The sequence below is a fragment of the Calypte anna genome, chromosome 8, assembly GCF_003957555.1.
Source record: "Calypte anna isolate BGI_N300 chromosome 8, bCalAnn1_v1.p, whole genome shotgun sequence".
In the NCBI taxonomy this organism is placed as follows: Eukaryota; Metazoa; Chordata; class Aves; order Apodiformes; family Trochilidae; genus Calypte; species Calypte anna.
Window position 1 is genome coordinate 12423005 of NC_044254.1, and position 23341 is coordinate 12446345.

The 23341-nt window shown below is 35.9% G+C and overlaps 1 protein-coding gene across 1 annotated transcript in view; it reads left to right on the forward strand.

Annotated features, from left to right (window-relative positions):
- The window catches only part of DPYD (dihydropyrimidine dehydrogenase), a 340069-nt gene that overhangs the window by 26748 nt on the left and 289980 nt on the right, over positions 1-23341 (forward strand). The window contains exon 3 of the mRNA XM_030455551.1: positions 19833-19915. Within this exon, the coding sequence (XP_030311411.1) occupies positions 19833-19915 (83 nt within the window). The remainder of the gene's footprint in view (positions 1-19832; positions 19916-23341) is intronic.

Consider the following 23341-nt stretch of genomic DNA (forward strand, 5'->3'; position numbering starts at 1 on the left):
CTTAAGATGTGTTTATTCAGGAAAGACAAACATAAATGTAAAGCTTTGAATGTTAATAATGCAACAGATGACGAAAAGATAACAATGATAAAAGCAAACCTTTATGGATCAAAACTGCTTTAGGAAAGCACAGTAAAATTAATTTGTAGTGTGCTGACAGTATGCTATGGGACCATCACAAAGCAGATTTAAATTTTGCTGTGCCCCTAAGTAGAAATCGATCTAATCATAGAATCCTAAGCAATGTAGGTTTGAGAGGGATAGTGAGAAAATTTCTGGACTGGGACAGAATGAAGATACAGCTAAACATTTCTTGACAAGTATTTGTGTATCCTACTTCTAAAGGTGTATGATGTTGAATGCCTCTCATTCTTGTTAGTGTTTAATCAATGCAGAAGCAAATTTTTTGTAAAATATGCCATATTTCATTTGTTGAAGATCAAATTGCTGTCTTGTCCTTCCACTTGAGAACAATTGACAATTGTTCCCTTTTTGTATAAAATCTATTGTATTAGAAGATTCTTGTTACGTATCTGCCCAGTTCTCTGTTTTCCTTCAACTCTTATTTGTTGGTCATGTTTTCTTGTAGAGAAACAAGATAAACCAGGTGCCTTGAGTTGCCAAAGAGTGGGTGTGAGTCCACCTGTGCCTGGTTAGGGCAGGCCCCCTATTACCAGGGGGCCAATAAAGGTGGGACACACACCCACAGAGAGAAGCTCACTCTCGTGTGAGGTAATGGAGAGGCCAGCAGCTCGTCGAGCCTCAGGAGCAAGAAAGGCTCCTCCCGCTACATTTGGTGGAGAATGCGGGCAGCTTACAGAAAAATGACTGCACGGGCTTTGACGTCTAAGGAAGCAGCAGTGTGAGGAGCTGGCAACAGGAACATTCTCCCTGATTTGAAAAAGTGCCTGGGCTAACACTCTCCCTGAAAGGTATGACCAGCAAGCTCTTTGGATTGGAAACCCCTGAGCAGAGGAAAGCCAAGATAAGGATTCTCTCTTTGGAAACCCCTGAGCAGAGGGAAGGCAGGAGGATGGAATCCCATGAGGAAGGGTTAAAACCCGTGTATGGAATCCCATGAGGAAGGGTTAAATCCTGTAATCCCATGAGGAACCAGAAACCCATGAGGAACCAGCAAGCTCTTTGGAAACCCCTGAGCAGAGGGAAGCCAAGATAAGGATTGTCTCTTTGGAAACCCCTGAGCAGAGGGAAGCCAAGAGAAGAGCAGATACAGGAGGGAGAAGAACAACTCAAGAGACTTTGTGAAAAGTGCCTGGGCTGACATTGAACGGTTTGCCTAGGCTGCAGCAGTGTGTTGTGTAAGCTAGGGTTAAATCCTGTAAGATATAAGTGTATGTTTGTATGTTTGCAAGCTAGGGTTAAATCCCGTAAGCTATAAGTGTATGTTTGTGTCAGTCGAAAAAAAAAATGTGTAAAAATTCTGTATCCTGTATGTTTATGTTTAAATCCTGTAATCAGTGTTGTGTCAGTCTTAAGATAGGTTTAAATCCCATAAGCTATAAGTGTATGTTTGTATGTTTGTAAGCTAGGGTTAAATCCTGTAAGCTATAAGTGTATCCTGTAATCAGTGTTAAAATGTTTGTAAGCTAGGGCAAACCGGGAAAGCTTTGCTGTAAGAAAAAAAAAGCACCAATCAGAATGAAATAATTTGTGTCTCGCACTCTGAACTATTCCACAATGTGCTGTTCCTTCTACATGAGTGTTGGATTGCCTTGTTTTCAATTTATGTCCTAAGTTCCGACCCTTCAGATTGGCTTGATTATCAAATTCTTATCTTGCTTTTTAAAATAATTAATATCTCTTCCTTCCCTGTTTCTCTTATTCCACCAAACGTGGTTTGGTAAAAACCATTAGCACATTCTTCATTTCTGTCTATCCAAATCACTGGTGTCCTGAGTGGATGGAGTATCTTCATTTAGGTCCTTTTTTCAGTTTTCAGTAAGCTGTGCACTCATTGGGTATTCATTTTATCTAGAATACATTTTTAACTGTCTTATGTAAATCTGGTGAGGAATACTTATAAAAAGAAAAGTACTTGATTATTCACATAACACTATTTACTGATGACACATGACAATATGCATTCTCTAAAAGACAAAAGTAAGATAGATTTAACTTTTTTTAACGTATTTTTAAAATCATATTGTTTTTAATAAATGTACTCCATTTTATCTCATGGGAGATATAATGGCTATTTTCATTCCCTCTTAATTTTTCCTTTAAAAAAAAAAAAAGAAAAGAAAAAAAGAAAGAAAAGAAAAAGAGAAAAAAAAGAAAAGAGGAAAGAAGAAAAAAAGAAAAGAAGAGAAAATAAAAAAAAGTCTCTTCTGGCTTTTCAGATCAAGGCCTCAAATTCTTTGGGTGCAATTGATATTGGGCTGTGGCTTGCTTCAGTTAGTTCCTTGATAGCTCAGTGATATATGAGCTGCATGTGTCTGATACAAAAAAAAAATAAAAATTATCTCAAGCTTCTTTTTTCCATCCTCAAGCCTGCAATGCCATGTTCTTGTTTGAAATAATACTCTTACTAAAAAGTTTTGGCTCTACCGTTCCATCTTCAGAAAGAGGTCAGGGAAGGCTGTGAATAATTCAGTTCACTGTGCATCATTTCTTATTATCACTCTTTTCCTGTACATAATATGTACTTCTCTCTTTTTTCTTCTACTCATGTCTATAGAACCTTTTTCTTCCTACTTTTTTATCTTCCTTGCTAAATGAAATTTGCCTTAGATTTCTGATTTTATTCCTACAAATCTTGTGCTTTTTATTTAAACTTCTGCTTTTTTTACTGTTCAATATATATTTCAGGAGACATACCAACCTCATCCCCGAGTCTATTGAAATGATATCTTCTAAAGTTTACTGTTCTCATTCTGTTACCCTTACAACTTTCTGTACATGGATTTGATTGCAATCCTATTAGGCAAGTCATTGCAAGACACTTCAGCTTTTTATGTACAGCCTGGAAAACCACAGATCCTGATAATGGTAGGGGGCAGGTATTCTTTCATGTGATATTTGATAAACTTTGTTAGTAACAGTCATTAAATCAGAAATGCTAACATAAAATTTTAGGTATTACCAACTCTTCAGGTATTGGGCTGAATGGAATTTATCCTTGAATTTAACATATGGGAGAAGGCAGAATAGATAATCACAGAATACAGTTTTCATCAAGCTTCTTTTTGTTGTTGTTGCTAATTTAATATAAATACTATTGAAAAATAACAGATTAATTTTATTTTATTAGTTTATAAGACAAACTCAGAACTTAGGAAAACTATTGAGGTCTCTGAACAGAACTAAACAGCTCAAAGACATGAGTTTTGAGGAGATTTTTATTAATTCAAGTATACAAAAGTTATCTGGAATTTGCATCCCAGTTTGTAGAGAAGGGTTTCAGCCTGAACTGGAAAACAACTTTGAAAACAGTATTAAGAGCATAAGCATAACCCATAAGGAGTTGAAAAAATGGGATTTGATGGGCAAAGCAGCAAGTACAGAGGCAAAAATGAGAACTTTCAAAAGTTGAGTCACACCTGGCAAAAGAAATTAAAACAAATAGTAAAAGGTTATTCAGCTATATAAAACAAATAGTAAAAGGTTCTTAAGCTATCTAAATTAAAAGAAATAAATGAACAAGGAAAGGCAGTGTGACGATAAGATTAAACATCCCAGATATTGTCTGAAATCCTTGTAAATTGTTGCTCTAGTTTCAGTAAAATGAGAGTAAAACAAGAGGTGGCCAATGGGCAGACAAGTGAAGAAATGGAAATTGTCCCAGATGGGACAGACAGAAAACTTGAAGAATTTAATCTCTGAATTCAAAGGGACAGAAAGTGTCTATAAAAATATCACCAAAAAAATATGTGAAATTACAGGCCTAAGAGTAAAGCAAGGTGTAAGTTAGGGCACTCAATTAAAGAACAGCTGATGCTGTTTCTGTATGTTAGAAGATGGAGAATTCATAGGCAACTGTGAAACTGTTGGTTTCATAGGCAAAGGTGGAACTGTTAACCTTTCCTGTCAGCAGCATGCTAAACTTGGACAAAAATTTTGAAGCAAAAGTTTATTTCGTTATGGCAAATATAAGATGGAATAAAACATATTGGGCTTTCCAGTTGAGAACAGATCAGTAATGTGCTGACAATTATTTGGCCAATTAATAATGAAGTATCATCTGCTTGGATTGGAACAGTAACTTGGATAAGGGACTGGTTAGAAAGAAAATGAGAGTGAGTAGCACTTAAAAAGAGCCTCCAAGCTTTGAGCATAGGTTTTTGAAGGATCAGCCTTCAAATTCATACCATTTAATGATCTTGATGTAAATGTGAGGAGGATGCTTCAAGAAAGTTGACAGGCACTGTCAATGCAGAAGGAACTAGAATATCATAAGAGAACTGTGTGACACTGAACTTTAAAATAATAATAAAAAAGGCAATAATAAATTTTATAGTGGAATTAGGAAGCTGTACAGCCAATAGCTGAGGATAAATATGACTAGGAGCTTAAGGGATGGAATTATGAGAGAAGATGATTAATACCAGCTGATCAGAGGATGACGGTTCCATCAGCTAGATGAGAAAATCAGCGTGAGAGCAAGAGAGGAATTCTGATCATCCAAGTTACCACTTCCAGTCTTCTATACACTTCAGTGTTTTGGACCATAAGTGTCTGACGTACCATGCTTAAGTTATTCAACAAACTTTCTATGTCAATTGCTACTTTTAAAAGGGAGTATTCGTAGTATGTAGAGTAAATTGCTTTTAAGTCAAGTCAGATACTGTAGTAATGAGTGTCATTGAAATGTTCATGGGGAAAAACAGTTCTGCCTTCTAGTAAGGCTTTGAATAGTGTGCAGTAAGACCACACACTAATCTCAAATGTTGAAAGGCTGTTGATTAGGTGAGCTCTGTTCTGAGTAAGGCAGCACTGCTATGTAAAACTGCGTGTGATCATATGATTACAAGTGGTGTTTTGCTGCATGTGTGAAAGGGGCAAATTAAATTAAGTTTTCAAACAGCAAAGTTTTTAAAGGCATTTTTAAAATTAAGTGCTGAACTTTGCAATGCCTTTATTTTATAGTGACCTGTCTTCTATGGATTTAGCTATGTTCTCCAACCAACTGTATCCTCACATCAGCCTTTTATTTCTATAGACATTACTGTGGGAATGAGGTTAAGAAACTGGGACTATGTACCTGAATATTAGTTTCTGTCCTTTGTTTACCTATGAATTGTTTGTGTTTTTTCTTTACTACCTGGTGTTTTGTAGGTGACAGATGTAGATTGATTATGTTAAATATTTCAGGTTTGTTCTCTGATGTGTGTACTTTTCACTTGCTACTGATACTCTGCTATGCAGACATCAAAAGGCTTTGAGGCTGACCTAGCTGTATTAAAAATTCCCAGGTAATAACACTGATGTTGGTGCTCTTCAGAAAGCTTCATGTTAACTGAACATTTTCTCCATTTTGTGGGGCTTCATCATAGGTTGGTCCTTAACAGAAGTATATAGTTATGTTTTGCTTTAGCATTTTGATTTCTAGTTCCTCTTCCAGGGCACTTAATATCTTTAAGGTTTAATCCCTTGTATAAGTGTTATTTCCATCCCAAAATTGAAAAGACTTTCTCAGAAGTTGCCATTAGCTGTTGGAAGTAGTCTTTCATTGCTGTGGAGTTAAAAAGAATGGGCAGGGATACTAGATTAGTATCTGTTCTCTTGAAACACTCTAGCTAATGCTGAATCATGGAGGCTTTGTAAAGCATTTACTTAAATGCATAGTCTTAATTAGCATTTTTTTCTAACTTTTGAAAATTAGGCCCAGCATATGTTTGTTTTAAAAGAAAAGAGGGAATCAGGAGGAAGCTTTACTTTCTCTTCTGTCACATTTGAAGTAATTAGAAATATTTTTTTTTTTTCTTAAGATTGGAGCTATAAGATTTAGGAAAAAACTTTCTTAGCAATCCCTTTCTTAATAAGCCCATTGCATTTCTGGCAATGCTTGGACCATTTTTCCTATCCTATGCAGTATGGAGACTATGTACTGTTTTTTCTTCAGTGTAAAGCAACTTTGCAAGAGTGTAAAAAACCAGTGAATTTCAGCTAGCAACGAATACACAGTTTCTATTTAAGAACTGGGTGAATTTTAAACAAATTTTAATTACATAAGAAGTATTGTTTATATTCTGTTTCTCAAATATTGTAGCAGTAGTAGCATTAGTGAACAGAAATAATAGAGATGCAGGAGTTTTACAGAGTACATGAGCGACACGGGGACATCATGCATCAGAATATGTGGCCATTTCTTGTGCTGTAAGAGTAGCCCTATTGTTGGCTCTTTCTCTGGAGTGTTTCTTCCTCATTTATATTTTCCTCTGCGTTTATTTGCTAGTGAACAGACAAACAATGTGAGAAGGATCTTGCATATATTTGTAGCAATAAGTCTGAAAATCTCTGTTGCCACCAGGGCTCTAGAAAAGCTGTGGAGAGGTACAGGGTGTTGCTAAGCAACACCGCATGACCACAGATAGTATTTTTCTTTTATTTATTCTTCAGTTTGAGTGTGTCCTGCTTGGAGCCATTTGGGTAATAGTTAAGCAAGCACATAGAAATCAGAGAGCTGCAGGAGCTGAATAAAGGAATGCAATCTGAAAAAATAAGAAAGAAAAAGCTGTGACACATAATGAAACAGACCAAGAGACATGAAATAATTATTAAGCACTAGGGGAAAAAAGTAAGAAAGCATGGGAAAATAGGAAAGGGAAAAAAACCCCAAACAAATAATGAAGGAAAAAAAACCCCAAACACCAGAAGGGGAAAGATATAACACTACTGAAGGAAAATGAAAAATTGAAAGCTCAAACAGTGTATGCACGAGGGAAACATGAACACTGCTGCATAAGAATCAGAATTAAAAAGCAGTGATAAAAATGTCTTTGAGAAGCAAAAGGAGAAATTTGGTAATCATGTTAAAAGAATAATGATTTTTGTTTCTTTTTGTAGTCACTGTTCTTTTTCCTTTAGCTCTGTTTGCACAAGTGCAATAGTAATAGTGACACTTTGGAGATCAGGACTGATTTAATAAGTCCATTATATTTTCTGGAGAGGAAAAATAATTTAAAATAAGAGTTTCAGTGTTCTTTTGAAAATATTTGGTGTGTATGTTTGAAAATAGCCTTTTCAAAAAAAGGTTATTGCATTTACTTCTAAAATGTGGAGCTACTTATAGACTTGAAAAGAGAGACTTCCTCACCTATGTGAGGAAAATGCTGTGACAAAGCCAGCCCTGCTGAGAGACCTTATTTTATTAGCTCAGGAACTGTATTACCTAGGCTGAATGTCCTGAAAATCAGTGAGACCTGAACAAGACTTCTTCAAAGAGTCCTAAGCCTACCTCATACCAATGAGCCTTACATTGCACTTCTCTTCTGCTGAGTCTTGGCTCCATGTGTCCCTGCTTGCTTGGGAATTGCTGAGAAGGTGTTTGCCTGGTGCGCATGCTTGTATTGCTCACCTCAGCTTGAATGTAGCAGCTTTTAAGGGGCTAACAAGAAGAATAGAGCAGTCTGAGCTCTCTGTAGGTAGGCCACAAGGTTTTTGGGGAAGAAAGAAGGCTGAGACATGAAAGCTTTGAAAGAAGTGAAAAACTTGCAAAGAAGACAGTAAATGAGACCCAGAACTAGAAGGATGCATAGCGCCATACTGAAGTATTGGATTGTGAGATGTTTTTCTCTCTAAGGTAGTAAATGGAACTGAGACCTGAGGCTATGTGTTTATCCTGGATGATGTTTTCAAGCTGCATCTGAATAAACAGTGTTACAGCAGCATTCTCCTAATGCTTTTTCTGTGAAAAGAACTTTTGTGAATGCCCTGCTGACAAATGTACCAACACATAAACCCTGTTCATTTCTGCATAAAAGAAAGTTCTCGTTCTTAGTGTTTCTTACAGAAGTGAATCCGATACCATTTATTCCCTTGAATTTGTGTTGGGAGATTCTAACGCTCATTAAAAATGTCTGGCATCTTGTTCAAAGAAAATTACACTTATTTGAGCAGTTTTCCCTCAGTTTTATGTCTGTGTGTCTAAAACTGGATTACATAACAGATGGTGATAAATTTGTAGGATCTATAACCATTGTAATAGCCCCATACCTCTGATTTTCTGAATATTTTTGAGAGGCAGAAAAATATTCTAAAGCAGCAGTGTTTGTACTCTCCTTCTTTGTTGTTCCCCCTTCCCCCAAGACTCGACCAACCACCTCCTTACCAATGGGTCTAAACTTTCATTTTTACTAACTTGGCTTGATGTGTGATATTTAAAGATATGCAATTGTGTGGGCTATGAAACGTAGTAAAGAATTAATATAAATATAGTTTTCTTTTCACTTTTTTTTTTTTTTTTTTTAAATATCACAAATGAAAAAAAGGAAAAGACATCAAGTTTTCCTTTCACTCAGTAATTTTAGATGACAATGTAAAATATATTAGAACACTTGGCTTTCCTGAACGTCTCAGTACAAGGACATTTCTTTTGAGTCTTAAAGAAAATGGAAATAGAGGAGAAATTGTAGCCTAGGTTTCTTTCCATGAATATGCGAATTTTCAACTCACTTGCATGTCTTCTCATGGCATATTCTGCTATCATCTACAGTTACTTCAGCTTCGAGATATAGTTTAAACTACAAGAGCTGAAATAACATTTTGTTGGTATTTGCATATGATGGTCATAGTTTATGAATCAGCTTCATGTGACTTTTAACTCAAATCATTCTAGAGTTTTTCATGAGGAATGATAGGGATGGAAAACCTGATACAAAGTGCTAGCATGTAACACAACTGCATTGAGTTTTGTGGTACAGAGCAGTTTGTGTGCTATTGGCTGCAGCCTTTTTTCCTAATTTACTGTTTTTATTTGGGTAAATGCTTCTTAAGTAAACTTTGTATTTTCAGATATTTCTCTGAGAATATCTAGAGTCAATTTCATATTTGGCTTTGCCTTTGATAAACACGTTCAACTGTCACATTAATCAATTTGCTTCATTGCTGTGCAAGTCACCTTTTATGGTGAAATACAGATTTTCTGATAACATAATAAACCAGATTGGAAGTGCATATACTCTTTCCTTGGTAATTTACCAACTCAGAGGGATCTGACTGGGATATTAATAGTACTTTTTGTAGAATTGGTTAATTTTTTTTGAAAGAAAATTTGGAGGAAGAATGCTCCTTTATGAAGACTGAGCCAGTGAGTAAAGTGTCATATAGCCACATATGTTTGTGTCAAAAATATCATCGTTCACAGGCACTGAAGTATTTTTCATGCAAAGCTGTCACTGCTTCTTCTACTAAGCTAAGCAAAGGATGGGATTTTTCCCACCACTCCTGCAGGGTAGAAACTTGAAGTCCAGAAGTCATAGATCCTGCAGTGTTCTGTGTACTTGAGTCTATCCAAGCATGAGTCTTGGTACTATCACCAGTGTTTTGTTTGTTGGGCTTGTGTTAAGCATCCTTTCAGGCTCTTTCCAGGGTACTTAAAGGCTATTTTATATAAATCATTTAGATGTTGTAGAGAATTAGGATTACCCAGTTTAGAACAGGAAATGTGTTTTAGCTGGTAGGTATGTTTCTGTAACTGTCCATAGAAAGGCACAATCTGTAGAATTGGGAGTTAAGGACCTTGGTAGGACTTTGCTGTTGTGGTTTAACCCTGTCTGGCAACTAAGCATTGCTGCTTACTCATTTTTCCCCAGTCAGTGGGATGGGGGCAAGAACTCTATGGGCAAAAGGGTGAAAACTCATGGGTTAAGATAGAAAGAGCTTAATAGAGGTAAAGCAAAAGTTGCATATGCATGTAAAGCAAAATAAGGAATTCATTCACTGCTTCCCATAGCCAGTCAGGTGTTCAGCCATCTCCAGGAAAATAGAGGTCTGTCACAGCTAACTATTACTTGGAAAGACAAGAGCCATAACTCTGAATCTCTCTACTTCCTTCTTCTTCCCCCAGCTTTTTATCGCTGAGCATGATGTCATGTTAATTTCTTTTTATTCTTCTTCAAAGGGTTAGACTGCACTGTTTCAGGATGGTGTTTAAGCATTTTATTTTGATGTTAATTTTTAGGAGCTCTTTTTAATTTAATAATTATTAAGCTGTACGTGAAAAATAAGTGAGATCTTGCAAGTTGGTACTCTCAGATATGTGGGGTTAATTCTTTCAATTCTTGGTCATCCGGCTTCTAAAAAAAGGTGGAGCTGCTGGGTATGTGATTTTTCTTATGCTCTTTGTTGAAGGTCAGGAACATAATCTGTTCCTTAGGAGTACAGTTCTACCTGCATTTTAAAGATTATTTTCTTTTTTTTCTTCTTCCATGTTATGAGCTCTGTAAATGTTAATTCACAATATGAGTCTGGTCTTTACCTACATACTCTCATTTTATTTAATCTCAGTGAGTCAAGGGGATATTTGCCTAAGCAGAGTAAGGAGTCTCAAGGGGAAAGCAAACTAGGTTGAGGTATGGCAAAGTACTGGGATGGGATGGAGTACAACATTTAGGATTTTTCTTTTCTTACTTTATTTAGTTTTATTTTCACTGTCAATGGAAAACAGTATATTTAGTAATTCTGTGTAGGGCCTGTGTCTCTTTACATAGGCTTCATGCCCTTAAAGAATTAAATTGTAAATTCATACTATATGTATTGGAGAATTCAGCCATCAAGAATGGGACCCAGATAGGGTTCCTCTAATAGGAAAAAGGCAGCACTGAAGACAGATTAAAAAAAAATATCTAGATCTTGCTTGTCATATTCTAAGAGATGATCAGTAGCTTGTTGTCAAGTCCTTTTATTTGTCTATTGATCAAATTTAACATTCATTCTATGAAGAGAAGGAAAAAAGTGGGAGAGGCAAAGATTTTCCTTCCTTTTTGTTCTTCAAATTTTCTCTGTGTTTTAAAGCTGTCACATGGGGAGGAGTATTAAAAAATGGCCCCTCTATTGGAGTCACCTGCATTCTCTGCACCTTTATAATGGCCAGCTGTGCCTCTGCTATCCTGCATATCCTTTGTAGCTTTTTATTCTTGTATTTTGACATCTTTGGTCTACTATTCTTTGTGTTGTGTATTTGGTCCTTTGGTCCTTTCAGAATGTATTTTCTCATGTTCCCTGTATTGCTACTATCTGATATGTTATCCATTGCCAAAACTTGTGTTTTCTGCTCATACAACAGCAGGTTGAATGCAAGCAAGATACCATACCCTTATGTGAACATCAAGACTTATAAATTTGCCACCTAAAATTTGTGTTTGAAACAGCATGATAAGGAAGTTAATAGAATGCCATCTCAGATTGGAATAACTTTTGCAGTCTTGGTGATATTGCAAACTGAAATGTTCCGTATGTTTAACAAGTAAGTTTTATATAAAGCCTGTCTGTAAGGATTAAATGCAACAGACTTAAAACTGGGAAAACTAAGAAAAAAAAAATCCAAAATTTTCTGCTTCCACTTCAGAATTCACAGTTATCTTGATAGTGCTTCTGGTAATTAGAAACAAAAACCACACTTGCAGATTCAGAAAATACCTCGTGCATTAGTTTCCTGGTATCAGTCCTGTTTTAGCAATATGTTTCTGCTTGTGGGGAAAATGTGATACTTATGGTTGAATTTGTATGTGCACTTTTTTTAGTGCCTTAAGGACAATATTTCTCTTAAAAAAACTGAGAAAAATTAGCATGGCTATTCTAATTAGGCACTGATTACAGTCAAAATTCTATTTAATAATTTTTCTAATGATTTTCATATGATTATTAACATTTAGAGCTGGTTTTCTGTTGGAAGTCTGCTATTTCGTATGTATTAATATCTATATTTTTCAAAGAGCCTGTCTAGTCAATGTGACTATCACATAATGAAAAACATTCTTATAACAAGTGTTCATGTATTATGAATGACATGCTGTCAAATGCTATGTAAATAGCTGAGGGCTCAGTATACTTTCTGCAGATATCAGAAATATGTACACGTTAAAAAAATGCTTCTTTTTCCTTTGTGATCATGTGGTCAGATATCAGTTTTAAACTGCATTTCCCCCTGATGGGAATAAGAACCCCTTGAGATGAGTCATAGCAAAAAGGAAGTAGATATTTCATAGGTAGATATTGCATAGATTATAATATTTTACATTTCAGTTTAGTATTGAAGAATGCTTTTAAATAAAACTCTTTGGTAAATGGCATTAGTTTCTTTTCATTGCTCAAAATAGGAAGATCAAAGGGGCTTCCTGTATGAAATACAACTATTTACTTTTACTAAATAACTTTAATGAATTGTTTCATCAAAACTGGAATAAATGCAATATATGTAAGTCATTTTACACTATAGTAGATGGGTGCTTAAGTCTGTTAGAGAAGATTAATGGAACCATTTAGGTTTTTGTGTTGTTTCAGTGTAGAAAGTCTGTTCCAAATCGAGAGAAATCTTGTAAGAATATTTTGGTTTCATTGCAATAAAGCACAATGTTATATAAGTTCACATCAAAAGAAGAAGTTGTGCTATTCCAAATTCATAACAATTGTCTATTAGTCTGTTTTTAATAATTTTGCTTTGGCATGTAATCTTGTTTAATTAGTTTCTACTCTCTCTGTTGTTTCAAGATTCCATAAACTGGAGTCTTATATACCAGCTGCTAAAGCAGGAGTTACTGTCTAAATGATATTCACAATGAGTATTTGGAAGGTTTACAATTATACCCCTGCTAATAAATTGTGCTATTTTCCCCAACAGTTTTAAGTGCTAATCTTCAGTAGGCATTTTAAAATTAGCTAAAATTCTGTCAAGAGATTTACAAAAATTGTTAGCATGAAGATAATTATGTCACAGTCCTTGGACTCCATCTCTGATTGTGTGCGTAAATCAGAAAATGTCAGCTGTGTTTTCCCTTAATAATTATGTTGCAGCAATACATTACAGTTTAGAATACTATTATAATATTGCTTTAGGTTTATAAAACAAAAGTTTGTTATTTCTAAAGTTTTCTGCTGATGAAATAATTCACATTTCCAGAATAACAAGTGATTATTTGTATTAACACTTTGTATATCAATAGAAAGATCAATATGGAAATAAGCATTTTACACATTTGTTATATAGTCTCCTAAAGAAGTCAGCTTTTTTAGTACAGCTTCAATAAAGGAGATTGCTTCTACATATGGCCAGCATTTTGAAAAGAGCTAGCTAATGTGATCTGCCTTGTGGTATGTGTGTGATTTGACTTTTTAAGGAATTCTTAGACTGAAATTTGAGACCTCTCTTGCTGAATTTGTGCAGGACATAGGTACTTATTGTAGATTCTATAGGTCCCAAACCATTTTGGCAACCTGTTGCCGGAACCTACCTCCTTAAAAGTAACTAATTCAAATATCAGAGGGGGCTGCTACATCCTTCAGAATCTGGATCAGGTTGTCTCATTTTAAACATTCAGAAAATTTGGCACAAATGCATTTAATAGGCACATTTTACAGTTTGGCTGCATAAGCAATAGGAAATGAAGACACCTTTTGCATGGATTTTAAGGGACAAAACAGGAGAAAAATGAATTTGTTTAAGCAATAATAAATACAAATGTAGCAGATGAGAGCTGCTCTATCTGAATTGTTTGTGTTCTTTATGTTTAATAAAGGAGAACAGTTAACAGTAAAAATGTGAAATTTACTTTCACAAATGTTTGGAAAAAACTTGAGCTTTCTCAGAAAATTTTCCAAAGCCACGTGGAAGCAGTGAATTCCTAGAATTTGGCAATCCTACTTACCTAAAAGCTTCTTTCACAGAAGAGAGATGATATTTTAAGTAAGGCTTTTGATTTGGCATGTATCAAGGATAAGAGATCTACTCATCTTCAATGATGCAGGCTGAAATACAATAGTTCTTATGCTGTTGTCAGATGAAAACCATTTATTTTTCAACTATCTCAAAGTGTGTATAAGAAAATATCTTTAATGCCAACACTTCTGAAAGTATTTTTAATGTAAAGTATTTCAGAATAGAGTTAAAGTAGCAGGATATGGCTTAGTGTGATCCCACTCTTGTTTGGCTAGATGGAAGATTTAAGGTTGATACTAATGGAAGTGGAGGTCACTTCTTTATTGGTACTGCATAGTGGAATAGGTGAGTTTGAGTTAGGATCTTCTCAAAACTCTGACTCTCGGGCCATCAGAACAGAGGCAGCAATGCTTATGTGATCTAGGGAGAGCTTTGATGATGATGCCAGGCAGTCAACTGCTTTTAGTTTCTGAGCTATGTCTGCAAAGTTTTGCATTTGACTCAGGAGGCCAAATCAATACTTGCTTTTCGAGTGATTAAGAATAGAAGACCTTACCATCCAAGATACATCCAAAAAACTAAGCTGATGAATGTTTAGAGATTTGGTTTTAAAAGTACATCTTCACTTTTGCCAAAATACTAGTTTTTTGTTTAAAACTAGAATGATTCTCCTGTTATGTGACCTGGCTTGTTACTTCAACCAGTGAAAAAGACTAAGAGTATTTTGGACTTGGTAGTTGCTGACTTCCCTCAGACTATTTGAATATTATTAGGAAGTTTTTCATGATATTATTAATATTGTCACTGACCATAAGTGAAAATGCAGAATTATGAGCACATAGTGCCTGACCCCAAAGCTTGTGATTTATCTTTTTTCCTTATAAACAAGAATAAATAGAAATAACAAAACAGTGGTGTTTGTGTGGTTATGGGAGGAAAAGCTTTTCAATTTTTTCATTAACCTTTATTCTTCCTTATCTTCATACATTCATCATTCATCTTTCTCATTCCTGGTCAGTTGTGGTGCAGCTGTCCAGCGAGTTTCTTCAAGATGGCGCTGATCCTGGACAGGGTTTGATGCGAGATGGCTGTGGGTCAAGAGACACTAAAACAGCCACAGCATGGACAGCTTCATATATACCCCTGAGTCCCTTTTGTTCCAAACGGGCAGCTGTCAGTCAGCTGCCACAGAAGCCAGGTTCATTAGCATAGGAGCCATCACAGACAGGCTTCCTGGAGGGGAGCTTCAGCAGAAGGGTTTAGTCCCCCACATAGCCATCAGGCTACCCCTGTTCTGTGTCTGCCAGGCCAGGTTCATTAGCATCAGAGCCATTGAAAACAGGCTCATCTGGAGGGGGGAGCTTCCAGCACACAGGTCTTATCTCTTTCCAGGTGCCACTCCCCGCTCCATTCCAGCCACCTTAGCCAGGTACATTAAATACCACACACACTTTCCAGGTGCAAGTAAGTAATTAGTATTAGTTCTTATCTCTTTCTGGGTGTCACCCCCTGCTCAACTCTGGCCAGGCCTATTCACTTTAAATTCTTTTTTTTTTTTTTTTTTTTGAGACAATTTCAAATCAATGAGATCAGACTCTCACAAAAGGGAACCAAAGGGATGGGGGTAAATGGAATCAGGTTCCTCAGGTTGTTCAAGGCCCCATCCAACCTGGCTTCACAATTTCAGGGAAAGGGCGTCCACAACCTCCTTGGGCAAGCTGTTCCAGTGTATTGCCACCCTCACAGTAAAGCATTCCCTCCAAATACCTAATCTGAATCTCCCCTTTAAAAATTTTAAACCATTTCCCCTGGTCCTGTTGCTAAACACCTACATAAAAACCCCAATCCAAGTTTTTTTGTGGGCCCCCTTCAGATATTGGAAAGCTGCTATAAGGTCATCTCAGAGCCTCCTCTTCTCCAGGCTGAAAAAATCTCAACTTCCTCAACCTGTCTTCTGTCCTCTGATCATATTTGTGGCTCTCCTTTGGACACAGCCAAGGAGCTCTATGCCATCTTATGTTGGGGACTCCAGAACTGGACACAGTCCTCCAGGTGTATTCTCATAGGAGCAGAGAGGGAGAATCACCTGCCTTGGCTGTCTGTCTATGCTTCCTTTGCTACAGCCCAGGACAGGGTTGGCTTTCTGGGCTGCAAGAGCATATTGATGGCTTGTTAAGCTTCTGGTCCATCATCACTCCCAAAGTCCTTCTCCTCAGGGCTGCCTTCAATCCTTTCTCTTTCCAACCTGTATTTGTTCATGGGAGTGCCTCAGCTCAGGTGCAGAACACTGGACTTGGCCTTGTGGAACTTCATGCAGTTTGCAAAAGGCCACTTATCAAGTCTATCAAGGTTCCTCTGGATGGCATCTTTTTCCTCTAGGGTGTTGACTTCACCACAGGATTTTGTGACATCACCAAACATGCTGCAAGTACACTCCATTCCACTTTCTGTTTCACAAAGAAAGATGTTTAATAGCACCATGGTGGGATGACTCTCATGACTGGAATGCTGCAGTGGATTGCTATGAGCCCATCAGAAAGGATAGACAGGGAAGGAGAGGTGGTGAGGTGGCTTTATATGTTAAGGAGTGTTTGTATTGCATAGAGCTTGATGAAAGTGATGAAAAGGTCAAGTATTTATGGGTGAGCATGAGGGGGAAGGTGAACAAGGTGGATATCCTGTTGGGTGTCTGCTATAGACAGTATGAGGCGGCAGAGAAAGCATTATACAAGAATGTGGAGATCTCACAATTCATAGCCCTTCTGGTGGGGGCCTTAAACCTACCACACATCTGCTGGAAATATAATATAGCAGAGAGGACACAGGATAGGAGTTCCTTGAGTGTGTGGAATGTAACTTCCTTAATAACAGCAAGTGAGTGTACCCAGAGGAGGTGCTTCACTAGGTCTGCTGTTCACAAACAGGGAAAGACTGTTGGGAGATGTGCTCAGATGCTGGAATGGGCTGCCCAGAGAGGTGATGGAGTCAGCATCCCTGGAGGTATTTAAAAACTGTGTAGATGAGGCGCTTCAGAACATGCTCTAGTGATATAGATTTTTTTTTTTTTTTTTGGGTGGGCCAGGGTAGGGGACGAAGGGGTGTTGACAGACACAGTGATCTTAGAGGTTTTTTCCAACCATGACAATTCTGTGATTAGTTTAGTATCATACAACATGATAGATCTACCAACAGCGATAACATATAGAATGCTATATATTAGTGAATTATAGAGTTAAAACTTCTAGACTTTATCTGTACTCACAGAAAATCATCTGGCAGTAAGCCACCAAAACCAATTTGTTTCATTGCTTGTGTTTTGATTTTTCTGTACTTTAACTACTACTCAGAATGAAGCACCTGGGAGTTTAATTGCTCATTATATTTAAATCTGTGAAGTATTACTGGCCAAAACATACAGTCCTGTGCAAGTTGTTTATAGATATTAATCTTTGTGGTAGCATGGCTAATAGAATGAGCTCAATTTTTGCTACTGATTTAATACATCAGAATGTAAAGGTCAACTTGGTCATTATCTACTAAACTTTCATTATTTCCTGGACACACTCTTCAGAGTGTCCTCCTCCTTCAGAGTGTTTCATTCATATTGGTAGCCTTTCTTACAAACTGCTATCCTTTCACTACAAATGTAGCATGCAAGCTGGTACTCAGACCCATGAAGACAGGCATCTATATATCTGTAGCTCTGCTTGTAGCTGGTATTTCAGGCACCCTGTTCTCTCTTTCCTGAGAGGATCCAACATGTTGTTTCAGGTGGTTGCAGCTCTAAGTGGAAAGCAGAGGGTATAACCAATATTTACTTACTATTCAGGATGTATTCAGTAACTGATGCAATAGTACTCTCAGGTCATTATACTTCAGGAGTTTGCCTTTGGCTCAGTTTTTAGTTAATTTTCTCTTAATGGTGAAGTTATTTGCTCTCCAGCTGCTGAAGCTTGCATGAGAGTTCTTTGGCTGAAACTAGCTGAGGAAGATATTGTCCAGAAACAATTCTCAGAAATGGTAGAATTAAGTTAATCTCCTTGCCAAATAAATCGGTGTATCTATTAATTGCAGTCTATAAGATTTGTTCCATTTTTTGTTCTTAATTATCTATTAATTGTCGCATTGAGTTTATTGTTGAGATGGAGTATTTGAGTGTGTGAGGCTATATGTTCTCACCATTTTCTTTAGGTATGAGCTACCTTTGTTGCCTTTCAGCTTATTAACACAGAATGATCTATATAGACAAATAAGAAATACCAGATGAACTTACACTTGTCACCATTTTCTACGTGGAGAGCATAATTTACTTTAGTTTTGGTGATATTGGGGAAATTTAGTTTTGTTTTATGAACTGCATGGTGCTCAGGTTTTTTGCAACGTGTCTTCAGATGGTAGTGGCACAGGGTTTGTTAGAACATGGGCTTTTTTCTTTTGGCATTTGAAGCAGTTTTCCAAGTGATGTTTCCTTTTTGGAAAGCCTTTCCTTTTTGCTAGCACAGCTACTTTCAGTTTAGTACTGATGAGTAATGAATTCTATGTTAGTGTTGTTGATTGGGGTTTCTTTTTCTTTTGTGTACTATAAATGACTGAACTGTCTGTATGTGCTTGAAGCTGAAGCTCAATGTGTGCTAGATCTAAATATGGAATACTTCATTATAGAGCTTCCCTGTCTTCCTACCATAAGCCCTTTGAGTTTTTTAGTACGATTTTGCTATACAAAGGATAGTTGGTTGTAATATAAACAAACAAGCAAACAAAAAAATCAAACTAACCAGGGGATAAGATTCACTGCTCAAACTTAAGACATGTATAATTTTTTTGTAAGGGAAGGAAGAGATTGCCAACTGTAACTTTGTTTCTTCTGCTCAAAAATGTATCCTTAAAACTTTGTATGAAAAAGTCTATAATAATATTTTAAAATAATGATCATTTAAATGTTAATTGGACAAGCTAAAATACCGTGTTAGGTCATTTACATATATCTGAGTAATACCTTTCCAGTAATTATTTTATATTCTCAAATTGAATGTAATTATAACAATAAGGAATCAATGCACCAAAGAAATAATAATGGATAATTTTTATTGTATTAATTTTAACCATCTTTAAGATGTGGCCTTGAAAATTCATTCAGATATTAAAAACTGTGGAAGCAATATTACCAAATAACAGTGCATCTATTTTATTTAAAGCTTCTGCACAAAGAGCCTGACAGTCCTGCCTTCAAAGTTGTTGGCACTAGTAACTATTATACTTGCAACTTGTTTCATTTACACCCATATAGCAAAATCATGCCTCCCTGAGGGAAGTTTGGGTATTGGAGAAAGGTGCTGCAGAGATCAGGGATAACCTAAAAGTCCCCTGAACTGACAAAGCCTCAAGAAAAGTCCTATGAATGATGCAGATGATCAAAGAAGTTCTGAATGCTGATATTTCACACTCACTTTAATAATGTTTAACAGAATATAGGGAAGTTTTATTTCATTTATTGTCACAAAATTGTTGGCTTCATACTACTTTTAGAAATAAAAGCGAGCTCTAATCTGGAAAAATCCTGTAGTTGAATTGTCTGTAAACAATCTTTTCAGTTTCTACTATGTTTTAAAAATTGAATATGAATTGAATATGATTGGTTGGTTCCAACAGCACTGCCTGTTATATTGAGACAGAATTTATAATTTATAATATTATAATATATAGTAGCTTTGTAGCCTCACATACATTTTTTTTTCTCCCGCAGAAAAGTAAAAATTCTATAAATTTCATTGTGGAACATTGAGAAGATTATTTCCATGACGACCATATAATAAGATTAATGTTTACTTTGCTTCTGAGTTCTCAGTGTCTTCCTAATGATTCCTGCATAATTAAAACACCACACATAATTTGAGGTTATTTAATATCAATCAGTGTTGTTTGCATGATGTTGAATAATTTTAATAAATATACAATATGCTGTTTAAGAATCTTACATATTTTTGTCCATTTGTTGCAGAACTGTGAGAAACTAGAAAATAATTTCGATGACATCAAGCACACAACTCTGAGTGAGAGAGGAGCACTACGAGAAGCAATGAGGTAAGTCTGGGTCACCATAGCAACAGTCATAGATGTGGTAAAGAAAGAGTCATTCTTCATTATTGGGGGAACAAATGAGTTCATTGCCACCATTCAGCTCTATTCTCTAAGGTATTAATTTGTCAGTGGAGAGGCTTCCCTTGAGGCTGTACTTTGGTTTTGAGGCTGCATAAATGTTAAGCTTGACTGCACAGTAAAAAACATAAATGTTGAATTTGTTATTTAAAATGCTTAGGGGGTGCCTTGCTTTATATTTATACTAAACTGTGGGTGAATGAAAATATTGTTCATCTAAATTCTGTAAATGTTAAAGCAATTGTACAATGCTGTTTGAACAAACCTATGTTTGCTTTTAAATTGGATTTGATTTTTATGTATGTAGTTCCTGTGAATTCTGATTTTATCATCAGATTTACATGATTTTGGTTTTCTAATGGAACATTTAAACTGATCTGGTTCTTCATAGATTCATATTTTGCTTAATATCCTCATATCATTGCACTTCATGCTTATTAGAGGAGCTGAAAATTGGTCAGTACATAAATCTTGAGTTACCCTTACTTACACTGCAGAGTATCTGGGTACAGGACTGCAAAGAAACTTGCCAGCAATACTACCTAGAAAAGGGAATGATTGCTATGCTGAAAAATGGTGGAATCAAAATAAGATTTTCTAAATTTCCTGAATGATCAGGAAAATGTTAATTATAGTATTATCAATGGATCCAGAATATATAGGAACCTGTACTTGTAAAGGTTTAGAAAGTAGGATAGTAAAATGTAATGATGCAAACATGCCTCATTTCACTTGCCTGGTGATTTTCAGAGTAACCTCTTAGACTTGCTCTAGCCCTATAAAACAACAACAACAACAACAAAAAAACTCAAACCCCAAACCACTGAGAATCTTCTTGAAAAACTACTTACTCTAATTTTCTTTGTGTTCATAATCCCTCTAAATTTATGGATATGTGTGAATGACTTCATTTGTATAACTGACTTTAAGTTCGTGATGTTCTTGTCTCATGTACACTGCTATGAATAAGTGCTTGTAAAGGTAATCTGACTTGAAATGAAACCTGCCTCTGTTGAAGCCTTTCTTATTATTTGTAAATTTTATTCTTTCTTTTCTGAACATTTCAACTAGTAGTGTTGCAAATAACTGGCATGCACCTTTAGAACTGTTATTTCTTGGTTTTTGCTTGTTTTTCTTCATAGATTTAAGGTTTTCTCCATATGTCTATCATTGGCATACATTAATCTTTTGTGTAGTGACAGTAAATGATTTAAATGACAGTAAGTGGTTTAAAATAAAGATCTGGGGAATTTTTTGGCTTATGAAGCTACTTTTAGCATTTTCAACAATCTGGATTTCAAGTTGTTGCTCTCCTGTAACAGTGTTTCACGGATAGGTTTGTAGTGTTTAGAGATACATGACTCGACAGAGTTAATCTTTTAAAAACTTGGAAGCTGTCAGCTCTTTGGTGATAAACATTTGCTATCAAAAGGAGCTTTGGCATTTCAAAGGTCATGTTTCTGTTACACGGATGGTGTAGAAGATTCTCATGATTCTGTGCTGTGCATATAGTAAAAATCGCTTTACTATCTTATAAATTTGTATCCTGGCTATTTCTGCTAGTGTACAAGCTGTTCTGATAAACAGTTATCGATTGTGAAGTGTGACAGATACTGTGCAGTGCTGGAATTCTCTTAATTGCAGTCAATATTATATGGTTGATTTTTTTCTTAGTTATTTTTATGGTGGTAAAGAAAATACCTGGCTTACTAAATTCAGAGTGTAGTGTGCTTTTATAACCTACTTGATTAACACATAAAAGGTGTGAAATGTTAATTGATATATATATATATATATATATATGGAGTTGTATGTATTTTTCTCAATTTGCATAAAAGGCTCTTGGGTTTTTTAGGCTGTACAATTCTTTCAACTGCTATATAGTCATCTCATATCCTTGATGACTTCATTTTTCTATTTGGATCCCAAGATTATCTATAGCATTTGTAATCCAAGTGGTACATTTTGGCAGATAAAAAGTTCAGTTTGCTTTCCTATAACTCTAATGGATGTTGGGTGCGCATGAGAGGACATAGATTTCTCTGCCTCCTTTTGGTAAGGGAAGCATGTGGAGAGGGCTGTATATTGCACAAAGGCACTAAAATCATGTGGGCATGAAAACAACAACAAAATCGTTGTTGGATAGCTAAAGTGGATATATGTGGATATCAGATGAGCCTTAAGTTGAGTGGGCAGTCTGCCCAAATCCTCTCTGATTTCCCAGAGTGGTACTACTGGCCAACTAGACGAGAGATACAGTGAACATTTTTCCCCAGTGCTCCTGTTTGGAACAAGACCTTCCATTTTAACTTTCTCTGTGAGAAAAATGGTCAATTTAATACGGGTTTCAGTACATTACTAGTCTATCAATACCACTGTGCTCTACATAAGCAAACACTAATATCTAGGAAGGGTCTTGTACTTTTTCCAGCTCTTCAGAAAGGGAATGGTATTCAAACTAATTGAAAATCATCTTTCATCTAAAGATGAAAATCTTCTTTCTTGTTTATGCATGTAGGTGTATGCAAGATAAACTTTCTGAAGGGTTTTAGAATATCATAAAGCATATGAAATTTCTATGGTACGACGTATTTTTTAGAACCTGGAATGAGATAATGAACTGATAGTGGTTTTCCATTGCTCCATGTATGAAGAGTTGCATTATGAGGATTTGGCTTACTCATGATTGTACCTAAAATCATAGTGTTCAATTCAGTTAATGTTTTGCTTATTTTGTTAAAGTACTTCAAAAGGTTTTTTTAACGACAAAGCTTAAACAATAAAAATACATTAGTTTTTAAATTGGGCTTTATAAATGACAGACTATTGCTTTACAAAACTTGAATAATGAGTATATGATAATTTAGTTGGGTATTTTAGGTAGTAATTTGACAGAAAAGAAGTTGGAAGGGACCATGGGAGATGATCTAGACCAAACTCTTCCAATTGTGCACCAGCAAAATGTTTTTGAGCGTGCACTCAATATGTACATGCTTATTTCCTTCTTGATTATATACATACATATACCACTATGCTAATATATTATGTATGTTAAAAAACACAAGAATGGAAATTTAAAAATTATGAGATAAAGATGAAATAAACACTACTTAATTAAAAACCAAGTTATTTATTAATGTTACAAAAAATATTGTCTTCTCGTGTCCAAGTGGATTGTCTTGAACACACTCCACTCTCTAGACTGGTGTTCTAGACCAGCTTTCCTGTTCAGGGCAGGGTTAAGTAGAGCAGGTTGGCCTGGTCTGTGTTCAACCAGGTTTTGTATATCTTCAAGGACTCCACAGACTCTCTGGGCAAACGTCCTTACAATAATGACAACAAAACCCAAAC